The 12847-nt window shown below is 42.1% G+C and overlaps 1 protein-coding gene across 3 annotated transcripts in view; it reads left to right on the top strand.

Annotated features, from left to right (window-relative positions):
• The first annotated feature begins 5728 nt into the window (after window positions 1-5728).
• Window positions 5729-12847, top strand: part of GPATCH2L (G-patch domain containing 2 like) — a 55065-nt gene continuing 47946 nt past the window's right edge. For 2 of the 3 annotated variants that reach the window (XM_081830174.1, XM_081830176.1), the window contains exons 1-2: window positions 5729-5818; window positions 8131-8802. In XM_081830174.1, the coding sequence (XP_081686300.1) occupies window positions 8141-8802 (662 nt within the window). In that variant the 5' untranslated portion in view covers window positions 5729-5818; window positions 8131-8140. Of the gene's footprint in view, window positions 5819-6248; window positions 6359-8130; window positions 8803-12847 lie in introns of those variants that run through there. The other variant, XM_081830175.1, reaches the window with a different exon arrangement.

The following is a 12847-nucleotide window of genomic DNA, read 5'->3' as shown; positions in this document are numbered from 1 at the left end:
GATTCTGGAATGTCTTGGATCAGTTCAGGGATGATTAAAGCAAGGAAAAGGGGACATGGAAAAACATTGTGGAGATGAGAGGATGAGGAATTCCTGCCTTCATCAAACTGTGCCCAAGGGATAGAAAGGCAAAAAGAAAGACAACGTCCCCTTTCTTATGATATTTATGTTCTAGTGGGAGGTGACACAAGATAACCAAGTACACGTCAAATAAACAAGGTAATGTTGGATTATGATACAAGCCACAAGGGAATAAGGAAGATGATGAGATAGAAAATGGCTAGGGGAATAGAATTCCTTTGGATGGTGTTAGGAAAGTTCTCTATGTGAAGGTGACATTTTAGCTGAGACTTCGAAGATGAGGAGATCCCCTGACCCATGCCTGCAAAGCCCCATAGACAGGTATTCTTGGTTGCAAGACAGCATTTGCCAAGGCCCTGGGGGGTGCAGGGAGAGAGCACCTGGTGGGCTGGTACTGTGAGCATGGGGAAGGGGGTCAAGATGAAGCCGAGACATAGGCAGGGGCCAGATCATAGGCTGTTGAGGCCATGGTGAGAATTCTCAGTTTATTATAACTGCAGGGAATCTAATGAACCAGCAGCAGAGGTGCTTTTCCCATGATGTGTGTGTGTGTGTATGTGTGTGTGTTTGTCTTATAGGAAGGACACAGGGACACAGGAGGGAGAAACCTATTATTTTTCCTATGTGTAGATCCTTTTTAGCTGGTGATTTTCTCATTCAACCAACAGTTTTGCTTTAATGGTCAATTGAGGGAAACTTGTTGACTAGACTCTCTTCCTCTTCTCAGTAACTACTAATTTTTTGGAGCACTTAATTTGTGTTGGGTTCTGTGTTAAATGGTTTGCATTCATCATGTCATTTAATCTCCACTGGAGAGATGTGTACATTCTATTCTTGTCTCCATTTCACAGATGGGGAAGCAAGCGCTCAAAGAAGTTAAGCAGTTAGCTCTGGACGCAGCTAGTCAGTTCTGGAGCTTTACCCTTGGCTTCCCTCCTGCCTCTACTGTCATCTGCTTGTGTCTGCCCAAAACTCCATGTCATCAATGATTTTAGTCACCAAGTGTGATGGCCTTTCCTTAGAACTATTCCTCACCAATTTTCCTTTTGGTTCTCTTTTTTCTTAAATTTCTCCCTTTTCTGGCTTCTGTACACTGGTTCTCTTCAGATGCTCTCATTCTTTTTGAGCTGTCTCCTTCAACCCCACAGGCTTCTCTTGCCATACTCTTTCTTTGCGTGGTCTTGCCTCTGACAACCATCATCACTTGAAGGTGGGAGCTTTTATTTAAATTTTCTCTTAAGATGGAGGCAATCGCTTCTAATTTCCTGTTCCAGCATTTAGTAAGCAAATATTTGTTTTTTTTTTTTTAATTGACAATAGTTAGTGGGCACCTACCACATGCAAAGCTTTGTTCTAGGCATTGATGAGAATACAATGGCTAGGACAGGACCTCTGGGGCAATGGGATTGGCTTCATTTTTGTTCACACAGCTCTATTGCTGGAGCTTGTCGTAGGTGCTCGGAATATATTTGTTGAATGAGTAATTTAGTTGGGGAGGCAAACTTGCACATAACTGGCTCTAATTCAAGGTTGAATGGAGCAAATGCTCTAGTTAAGATGCCAGAAGGTGCTGAGAGAGCCCAACAGAGTAGGCAAGCAAGGGGAAGTCTTCATGGAGGTGACATAGGCATTCAGCCTCTAAATCATCCTAAATCTTAGCAGTGTTCAAGAAATAGCAAGTGAGGCGTGACTGGTTGGCTCAGTCGGTTAAGCATCTGACTTTTTTTTTTTTTTAATTTCTTCAGACGTTTGTGTACCTATCATTTTATTTTTTTTTTTAATTTATTTATTTGACAGAGAGATAGCACAAGTAGGCAGAGCAGCAGGCAGAGGGAAAGGGAGAAGCAGGCTCTCTGCTGAGCAGGGAGCCCGATGCGGGGCTCAATCCCAGGACCCTGGGATCATGACCTGAGCCGAAGGCAGCCGCTTCACCGACTGAGCCACACAGGTGCCCCAAGCATCTGACTCTTGATTTCAGCTCAGGTCATGATCCCGGGTCGTGAGATCAAGTCCCACATCAGGCTTTGTGCTCAGCATGGAGTCTGCTTGGGAATCTCTCCCTGTCTCTCTGCCCCTGCCCCACTCATGTTCTCTCTCTCTCTCTCAAAAAAATAAATAAAACCTTAAAAAGAAATAGCAAGTGATCTGGTGTGCTCAAATATGATGCAGGAGGTAGTGAAAGATGGATGAGGTGAAACTGTGTTTTAGGAATCTCACTCTACTGCCAGTGTAGAGAATGGCTTGTTTGGGAACAGACCATCCAGAAGAGTGGTTGCCTACCCAGGTCAATGGCACAGAGAAAGCAAAACAGGGAGAGTGAACGCAAGAGTACTATAAAAGTAAAATCTATGAGCCTTGGCATTTAACTAGATAAAGGGATGTAAGAAAGAAGCAGGAACTAAAAATGACTTTGAGGCATCCCACCTGGGTGACTGCATGATGGTGGTAACATTTCCCAAACAGGGAACGGTGAAGAAGGGGAAGATTTGGTAGGGACTATGGAAGAAACTAAGCTTTGTCTTGATGTCTTCAACTGGAGATGCTCGTGGAGTAAAGCAGGGGAGATAGCTAGCAGAAAGCTGAAAATAAAAGCTGGATTTCAAGAAATAAAGGAGCTTTCAGAGCTGATTGTAACTGACATCATGGGAGATGCTATGATGTGTGAGAGAGAATTTTTGTTCATAGTTTTATTTATTAAATTTTTTATTTGAATATAGTTGACACACAATATTATATTAGTTTCAGGTGTACAATGTAATGATTCAACTTCTCTATATGTTATGCTATGCTCACCCCAAGTGCAGCTACCATCTGTCACCATACAACACTATTACAATATTATTGACTATATTCTCTTTGCTGTGCCTTTTATTCCCATGACTCATTCATTCCATAGCTGGAGATCTGTATCTCCCACTCCCCTTAACCCATTTTTTCCTTTCCCCTAGGCAACCATCAGTTTGTTCTCTGTATTTATAGGTCTGATTCTGCTTTTTTTTTGTTTATTCTTTTTTTTTTTTAGATTCCACATTGGAGTGAAATCATATGGTATTTGTCTTTCTCAGTCTGACTTACCTCACTTAGCCTAATACCCTCTATGTCCACCCATGTTGTTGCAAATGGCACCATCTCATACTTTTTTTTTTTTTTTTTTAAAGATTTTATTTATTTATTTGAGAGAGAGAGAATGAGAGAGAGCACATGAGAGGGGGGAGGGCCAGAGGAAGAAGCAGACTCCCCGCCGAGCAGGGAGCCCGATGCGGGACTCGATCCAGGGACTCCAGGATCATGACCTGAGCCGAAGGCAGTCACTTAACCAACTGAGCCACCCAGGCGCCCACCATCTCATACTTTTTAAAGGCTGCCTAATATTCCATTGTGTGTATCTGTGTGTGTGTGTGTGTTTGTGTGTACACCACATCTTTTTAAAGAATCTATTTATCAGTGGACACTTAGGTCGCTTGTGGGAGAGAACTTCACTTAAGCAGAAAAGAGGGCTGATGGCTGTGGACAACTTTTGAACATTTCTTTCTCTCCTGTGAGAGTTACAAATTCAGTGTGTGCAAAATGGAATTACTCAATTTCTCACCAAATCTGTTTCTTTTCTTGACTTCTCTAGCTGTGCAAATGGTACTGACCACTCTCTTAGTCATGCTGGCTCCAAACCTCAGTCTTCCTTGCCTCTTCCCTTAATTCTTTACATAGTAAGTTTCATCTATAGAAAATTCTTAAAAGGGGCTCCTGGGTGGCTCCGTTGGTTAAGCATCTGCCTTTGGCTCAGGTCATGATCCCAGGGTCCTGGGATCGAGTCCCGTGTTGGGCTTCTTGCTCAGCCGGGAGTCTGCTTCTCCCTCTGCCTCTTCCCCCTGCTCGTGCTTCCTCTCTCTCTCACACTTTCTCTCTCAAATAAATAAAATCTTTAAAAAAAAAAGAAAGAAAATTCTGAAAATCCAAAAAAATAACAGGTAGAAGATATAGTCATTTATAATGGAACTATTTTCAATGATGTCTAGTGTATCATTTTAGTTATATTCCTAGGCAAGTACAGATTTAATTTCCTATACACATGAATACAGCCATACTCTACATTTTTAGAATAACTTTTTTATTGAAGTAAAACAGTCGTGCAGAAATGTACACAATCAGAAACTGATGACTTTTCATTTATTAAATATTCTTCCACATCAATTTTAAAAGGCTTCAGAGGTATTCCATCCCATAGATGTACCATAATTTAGATAACTAATCCCTGTTGTAGGATTTTTTTTTCTAGTCTTCTCATCCCTCTCTCCACAATTTAAAATTTTTGTACCAATTTCCAATTTTTCTTCAGAATAAAATTCCTTAGAGGCAGAATTTCTGGGTCAAAAGGCATGTGCATTTAAAAAAATAACCTTTTTATTTTAGACTACTGTTAGCATGCAGAAAAATTACAAAGGTACTACAGACAGTTCCTGTACACCGCATACTCAGTTCCCCTATTATTAACATCTTACATTAATATAGAACATTTGTCACAATTAATGAACCAACATGGAGGCATTATTATTAACTAAAGTCCATAGTTTATCCAGGTTTCTTTAGTTTTTACCTAAGGTCCTTTTTCTGTTCCAGTATCCCACCTAGGATACCACACTACATTTAGTTGTCACATTTCCTTAGACTCTTCTTGGCTGTGACAATTTCTCAGACTTTCCTTGACTTTTTTTGCCCTTAACAATTTTGAGGAATACTGGTCAAGCATTCTGTAGAACGTCCCTCAATTGGGGTTTGTCTGATTTTTTTCTCTTGATTAGACTGGGTTTATGGGGTTTGGAAGGAAAGTATCATAGAGATAAAATGCCACTTTCATCATATCATAGCTAGCCTACATAGGATCCACATGATTTATCACTGTTCATGTTAACCTTCATCACCTGGCTGAGATAGAGCTTGCCTAGTGTCTCCACTACACTCATTTTCCCTCTTTCCATGCTGTACTCTTTAGAAGGAAGTCACTACACATAGCCCACATTCAAGGAGTTGGGAGTTATACTTCAGGATGAATTATCTACAGAAATGCTTCAGAATTTTTCTGCTCCAGAGATTTATCTTCTTTTCCCTGTTTATTACTTTATTCATGTCAGTATTCATATCATTAGTTTACTTATGTCACTATAGACTCATGGGTATTAATTTTATAGAGTTTTAATCCAATAGTACTTTACTTGTTTTGTTGCTCAAGGCATTTGTATTTGCAAGACTCTGAGTAATTCACTTCAAAGGTACCCGGCCAATAGTTGTGCCAACTCTCACAGTCAAGAATGAGGATGCATTTCCCCTCAATTTCACACACCCTTTATAAAAGGAGGTCAGCAAACAAGGGCGAGGTGGAGGTCCCTCCCTAATGCCCAATTTCTTGACGTTCCCAAGGTAGACGAGGCCAGACTGGGGAGGGGTGTCCTTTCCCAGATGTGGACATCATCCCTTACCCCGCCCGCCCTTAACCACCACCCCCCGGGGCCCCCTGCCCCTGTTCCCGGCTTCTCCAAGGCCCCGCCCTCCGTGGGACGGAAGTGGGCGCGGCCACGGACCGGAAGCGCTGGGCAGGGGCGGGCCTTCTCGATCAGATAGCCCCTCCCACTCCACCACTGCCCCACCCCTCCGGCCCAGACAGGAAATGAGGTCAGAAAGGGAAACCCCGGCGGGGAGACTCGGCCCCAAAAGCGGCGGCCATTGGAGGTGGCTGCGGCAGCTGGTGAGGGGGAGGAGTGGGTTGAGAGGGTCGGGGTCCCGGGGGCCGGCGCCAGCGGGGATCGGGGCTATCGGCCAAGGCCGAGGGGCTATAGCTGCCACCGGGCTGCGGAGGTTGGCGGGAGGGGCGAGGGTGGCTGGGCCTTGTTTTTCAGGGCCCATCGACCCTATCCCGGGGAACCAGATTCGGGCGTCTCCGGGGCTACAGTCACCCCTTCTCCTTTCTTCTTTCTGGCTCTTTTGGGCAGACGACGGCGGGAGGGCTTGGTGTCCCGCGCCGTGTTCGCCCTAGTCTTCGGGGGCGGGCCGGGGCGTGGAGGAGAGTCCTTCCAAACAAGCTCTTTCTCACATCTGTGGCCATGTTGCGACCCCTGATCACGGAGGGAGTTTAGTCGCCAGGACTTCCTTTTTTTTTTTTTTTTTTTTTTTTGCAGTTTCTGCCCGAGAAGGGCTGACTCCCTGCCCCGGTGAGCCCAAATGAGAAGTTGCTTCCTGCCGCCTGCCTCCGTCCCAGCTTCTCGCAACCCCGTCTTTCGCTCCGACCGTACGCCTGCCTTTTTTTTTTTTTTTTTTTTTAACTTCTATCCGTTTCCCGTTCTTTTCTGTGCGTGACTTACCTTTCCTCTCCTCGAGTGCTTGCTGGACAAGGGGGTCCTCTCAGAGTGTGCACCCGAGACTGACGGTGTGGGAAGCTCAGGATTCTGTCGCCAACTGTTCGAATTGCAGCCCTTTCGATAGGAAAGGATTCTGCACAAATAGCTGCAAATTGTTCTGTAACGTTGTTCCACGTTGAAGTGTACAGTTCTGCCTGAGTTTTAAAGCAGTAGTTCTTTATTAAGGAAGTAGGTTTAGACGTGCTGTCCCCACATCTGTTTTTGTCTTAGGGGCAGTTGTCTCCCAAACCCCGGTCAGGGCGTTTTAAACTACTTCGTATTGCTTAAAGGGACGTGGTCATTTTATGTTGTGTGGCTTTTGAAACTTTGAGACGTTTTGTTTGGTTGGTAGTTTTGGAACTAGGTGTCCCCATTGCTCCCACCCATGTGGCAGATAAGCCAGCCTACTGTTTTCTTGCCTTTGAATTCGTTGGCATAGGACAGCATGAAAATAGGTTTTAGAAAGTCCTTTGCAGAATGTAAACAGCATGAATGGAAATACGGTCTAAGAGTGGCGCCACACAGTTTTAAATTCTAATTATGGCCTTGAAATTGGGCTTAAGGGCTAGGGAAAAGATACTAAATTAATATGTATTTAATAAGGAGTTGTACAAATTATATTAGACGTTTCCCTTTAAAAGGGCGTTTTGAAAATTGCTCCTACTGCTCTCATCCCTTAGAAGGTTTGCCTCTGAGGTGACCCCTGAAGGAAGAGGGTTTGACAAGAATGAATAGAAAAATAGAAAAATTTAGAAAGTGGTTAGCTAGAAATCTTAGAGGCTCCATCTGTCCCTTCATTTCAGCCTCAGTTATATCCTGCTTTTGTGTGATTGGTACTAAAGCACACATAATTATAATCACTTAATTTTCTGAAGGATGGAAGAAGAGCTAAGAAGTTGCTAATTGTTAAAAAATACATGACATACCTGGTAAATTTCCTTCCCTGCCAGCTTCCAGGTGGTAGTTGGGACCAGAATGGGTGCAGACTTAGTCCCTTTTTTCCATTCAGGGTACACATCTGGGTCACTACAATTTCTTAGATCACTAAAACTGCAAGCAGTGGTCCTTAAGGTGTTGTCACCAAGTTGTCTTTCTCCTCCCTTGCACAAGCATTCTTTTTTTTAAATTTTTTTTTTTTAAAGATTTTTATTATTTATTTGACAGAGACACAGCAAGAGAGGGAACACAAGCAGGCATTCTTATCAGTAACCCCAGACCATGGAATAGCTCTTTATCCATGGTTTTGAAGTTTTGTGTTTTTCTGCTCCTGTCTAATGAGACTTTCTCTAATCTTTTTGGATTTTATCATCAGATAATTTAGTGACAAGTTTAATTGGGGAAAAGTGGGGGAAAGATTTATTTCCCTGGGTTTGCTCATTTTTGCTAATATCTTAGCTGTGATCTGGTGAGTGATTTTTTTTTTTGTGCTTTAAGAACATGTTGACTTGAGGTACCTAACAAGGGCCAAACACCTATTTTTGGTGGCTTAAAGGTACATGGATGGGAGGAACAGAGTCTTAAGTGTAGCCAGATGAAAGGTGACTTTATTTTCTGTAGATAGGGTGGATTCTGCAGTGCCATGGTCTATTTTATAAAATTATTCTAAACAACAGAATCCTATTCAGGCTTTCTTTTTCTTTTTTCCTGAACTTTCTTTTGGCAGATGTGGCCTCATGGATGAGCTGGTACATGACTTAGCCTCAGCCTTGGAGCAGACATCTGAGCAGAATAAGCTTGGTGAGCTGTGGGAGGAGATGGCCCTGAGCCCTCGCCAGCAGAGGCGGCAGCTTCGCAAACGGAGAGGCCGGAAGCGCCGTTCAGACTTCACTCACCTGGCAGAGCATACCTGCTGCTACAGTGAGGCCTCTGAGTCCAGTCTCGATGAGGCCATTAAGGACTGTCGAGAAATGGCCCCTGTTGCCAATTTTAGTGACTCTGATGACACGATGGTAGCCAGACGGCACCCAGCTCTCAATGCCATGGTTAAGAGTAAGCAGCACTCTTGGCACGAATCTGACTCCTTTACTGAAAATGCACCATGTCGACCGCTGCGGCGCCGGCGGAAGGTGAAGCGGGTGACATCAGAGGTGGCTGCCAGCCTCCAGCAGAAGCTCAAGGTGTCAGATTGGAGCTATGAGAGAGGCTGCAGGTTCAAGTCTGCTAAGAAGCAGCGTCTGTCCCGCTGGAAGGAGAATACTCCCTGGACCTCCTCAGGTCATGGGTTGTGTGAGTCAGCAGAAAATAGGACTTTCCTAAGCAAAACAGGAAGGAAAGAAAGGATGGAGTGTGAAGCAGATGAAGCAAAACAGGGCTCTGATGAGAACATGTCAGAATGGTGAGAACTCCCTTACTCCGTCAGAGATTTTCCTGGTTATTTTTACCCCAAGTACAAATCCACAGTCTTGATGAGTTCAACTTTCTTTCCAAAGCAGCCACTGTAATGTTTACTTTGTAGCCCTCCTTTAAGCAATCAGCTAGGGTTTATCTCTAACTTTTTACAGTACATTCATCATTCTATTTCCCTATGTCAAAGAGGCTACATATAATGAAACACAGTTTGTTTCTAAAAATGGTTTAAAATGTGTACTTCACATGCGTAACCATGAATTTTATTTTAAAAACAATTTACTGCTGTTTATGCCATGTAGATCATACGTAGCTGTTGTTAGAACGAGGGTCTCAGCAGAGGCTGGGGTGTGTGTTTGTGTACGTGAGAAAATGCTGGTGCCAGGCACATGGAGTTTGTGTGTTTTCCTGGTAAGCTGCCTTTCCCCATCAAGAGTCATGGCTTTAGATACTGGGCTATAATTCTTTTGTCTGCTACTTTCGGTTTGACTGTATGGAGCTTATTTTTTATGGCTGGCATTCAAGTTGTCTGAACACATGGTGGGCTTTGAAAGTAACGGTACTGAATCCCATTAGTCTTATAACAAATGTCATCGAGCCAGAAACATTTGGGTCTGTTGGGTGTATGTTTAAAATGGCAGTGTAGTTTTCGGTGACTTTGTTTTTTATATCTCAGATAGTCCTAGAAACATTGATAATCCCCACCTTGATACTTTAGTATTATTCTTAATATCAGCATGATATCTGTTTCTCAAGGAAGATGCTCTTGGTGTTTTGGATGGGGCGATTCTTTGTGGTGAGGGACTGTCCCATGCTTTACAGGATATGTGGCATCCCTACATTGTTCCCATCCCCTTCATAGTATCAAAGCAAATGCCTCTGTGGGTGCTGCCTTTTCCCAATTGAATGTTCAGAACTCCACTGTATGGTAGGCACTGCTATTCATAGTTTATAGAAGAGGAGATGGAGGTTAATAGCATTTAGATAATTTGCCTAAGGTCACCCAGTGGCAAAACTGGGACCTGAACCTGATTCCGAAGTTCATACTTAACCACCATGTTTTGCTGCCCTTTAGTGTGCCTTTTCCATGGCTCTTTTTCCGTCTCATCGTAGCTTTTACACCTGTAGAATGTGTGGCCTTTCTTAGGACTTTCCTTTTGAAGTTTGTCTGAAAAACAAAGACATAAATCTTAGAAACTATGAGGTGAAGCTATGTCAGTAATAGGGAAAGCTGCTTAGGTGGTTATCCCTGTACCTTTCATGGGTGATTTTTAATCCAGTTTTAACAGTTTTTCTGACTAACCGTATATTTGCCAGTCTGAACAACCAGATAGGCTTATAATTTGGCTTCCCTAATTTTCCTTTAATGTATATCCTGAGACCTATTTGCCCAATTTATATGTATGATTTTGGGTTATAAAGGGTTTGTTTGTTGTTATTTTTAATCAAATAAATGTTTAGTCAACTTATAGCCTTTTACAATATCAAAATCCCCATTTGAGGCATTTAAGTTTGTTTTGGTATCAAACCTATATACCAAATAATTTACTGTTGAAAATAGTGATTTTTAAAAATTGTTTTTTGCGATGATAGCTTGTGTATATTTTCTCCCCAGAATTTCTTGTTAAATTATGAAATAATTGTAGGTGAAGAGACTAATTCTGTCTACTCTTAAGGTAACAGTCCAAGAATGGTTCCAGATACAGAGTCTGTAAGTAATCTAGCAGTGAGGCACTTCAGGCTTTCCAGTTCCTTCTTACCGCAGACACATCTATTGCATGTTATAGTTAGGTTGTAATAATAAACATTCTAGTTATATGAGAGCCTTAATAAGTTGAAGTAGGCAGCAATTCTTAGGAAATTCTTATTCTTTTCAAATTGAGAAGACCTTGTTCCCCCCCCATTTGTGCTATCTGCCTGGTCCATGACTTCAGAGTTCTTTAATAACATGGATGCCCAAGTCCTTGTAGCTATGAGGGAATAATAGGTTGAGTAGTAGCAGACCTAAAATGAGAATAATTCTTCTTTAGAATCTAATTATTTAGGAATTTTAAATATGCCTCGACTTATGTTGATTCATCTGTAGTTATGAGCAGAAGTGCTTTGTATTTTTTCCCCCTAAATTTACTCTGTGGAGAAAGAGAGGTGACTGCAAGTTATATTCAGTCTCTCAAGTAAGATGGAACTAAAATCTTCTTCCCTCAATTATTACTATTATTTAAAGATTTTGTTTATTTATTTGAGAGAGAGAGAACACGAGCCAGGTGAGGGGCAGAGGGAGAAGCAGACTCCCCGCTGAGCAGGGAGCCTGATGCAGGACTTGATCCTGAACTCCAGGATCATGACCTGAGCCGAAGGCAGACGCTCAACCATCTGAGCCACCCAGGCGCCCCTAGAACTTTGCTTTTTATCAGTGGTATTAAAGATTGTCAGCCTGTATGATTCAACTTGTAAAATTATTAGGATAAAGGTGATCATTAAGCTAAATTAAGCCTCGTCAGTAGATAGAATTCTTTTAAAAAAATGTGTGTCATATGTTTTAGGTTTGAAAGTATATGTCTCAACCGGAGAGCTTTATTTCTAATTTCCTTAAACTCGCTTTACTAATTAACCATGGAATAGTTTTAAGCTTGACCAGTAATTCTTTTTACTTCTCTTTTTCTGTTCTTCGTTCAGTTCTACACCAACCAATCCCTTAGGAGTTCTGAGGAACTGAAAGTGGTTATGATGTAATAGTATTTTATACCTACAAAAAGATCAGTTGTTATTTTAATATTTTCCTGTGTGTATGTGTTACATTCTAAAATGGAGCAGTTCTTTTGTAAAATTACTTTTTGTCTTTATTCATATTGTCTATATAGCAGCTATTAGGTGATTCATAGCTAATTTTGCTCTATTCTCCACTAACATATCATTTGTTTGTTCCCTTTGAATATAGTTTAGCTTCTGTTCTTTTATAAGTGAATTGGTTTGGTGTTGGTCTGAAGTCTCAGTCAGGAGCCTTCCTAAGGTGATGTATTAGAGGCCGATCTCACAGGAAAAAAATATTCCCTTCTCTTGGAAGGCAAGTGACAGAGATAGAGTGCTAAACCTCCCCCCTCCTTCTCCTGCCCAGGCTGACCTTCTGCGGCCCCTTGGTGCCTCTTGTTTTCTTATTTTTATAGAAAATCAATATCCCTTCTGACACAAACAATAGCTCAGAAGAAGAATAAATGGGAGAAAGCTGAGATCTCTGTCCATCACCTTTCACTTTAACTCCCCCAAACTCTTTAATTATGAGCATGCTTTGCTCCAGGTGTTTGTGACAGTGAAATTGCTAAATGAGGACCATTTTAACCAAAGATTGGGTGATCAGTAACACTCTATAGCAGGAGCTTGTTGGATCAATAGCATTCATTATTTCATGGTTAAGGTAAGTAGCTTCCTTTGCAAGTGGAGCTCATTAATCAGGGGCTACTGGAACTGTGGGAAAGAATATATGTGGTAGGTTGAGGTGGTTTTGTTTTCCATTCCATAACTGGGGATGCTGACCAAGAGTACATTTACCATTGTTGCAAATGGTACTGTTGCATTTGAGAGTATTAAACAGGTACCGTGGTGTGCTTACATAGATTTACTCAAAGTTCTGCTGGTATATATCCTTAGGAACAACTAAGAAAGACAGCTTGGAAGGTGGATTTGATACTACTGTATTTGAAGATCTGTCTCTTGAAAGAAATGTGTTCGGATTATTTTGTGTGACTCTAGGGGACAGTGGTAGGAAAGTATAGAAGGACAGAGAGTTAAATATTGTCTCAGTAACATTCCAAAAATTTGCATTCTAAAAATGAAATGAATTGTTTCACGAGGTGATGAGTTCTAGGTCATTGAAGGGGTTCAAGCCTGGGCCTTGCTGACAACGTACTGGGTTAGTGTAGAGTTGGAGAGGTTGCACTCCATGATCTTTCAGGTCCCTCCGACACTGAGATTCTGTCATTCTTTTCAGCCACAGCCCCATTCCAGTGCATCATTGCAACTTCATATTTTTTTTTTTT

This window comes from Leptonychotes weddellii, chromosome 9 (genome assembly GCF_054177405.1).
Source record: "Leptonychotes weddellii isolate Sample4059 chromosome 9, ASM5417740v2, whole genome shotgun sequence".
NCBI lineage: Eukaryota > Metazoa > Chordata > Mammalia > Carnivora > Phocidae > Leptonychotes > Leptonychotes weddellii.
This window is presented reverse-complemented; position numbering and strand designations above follow the sequence as displayed.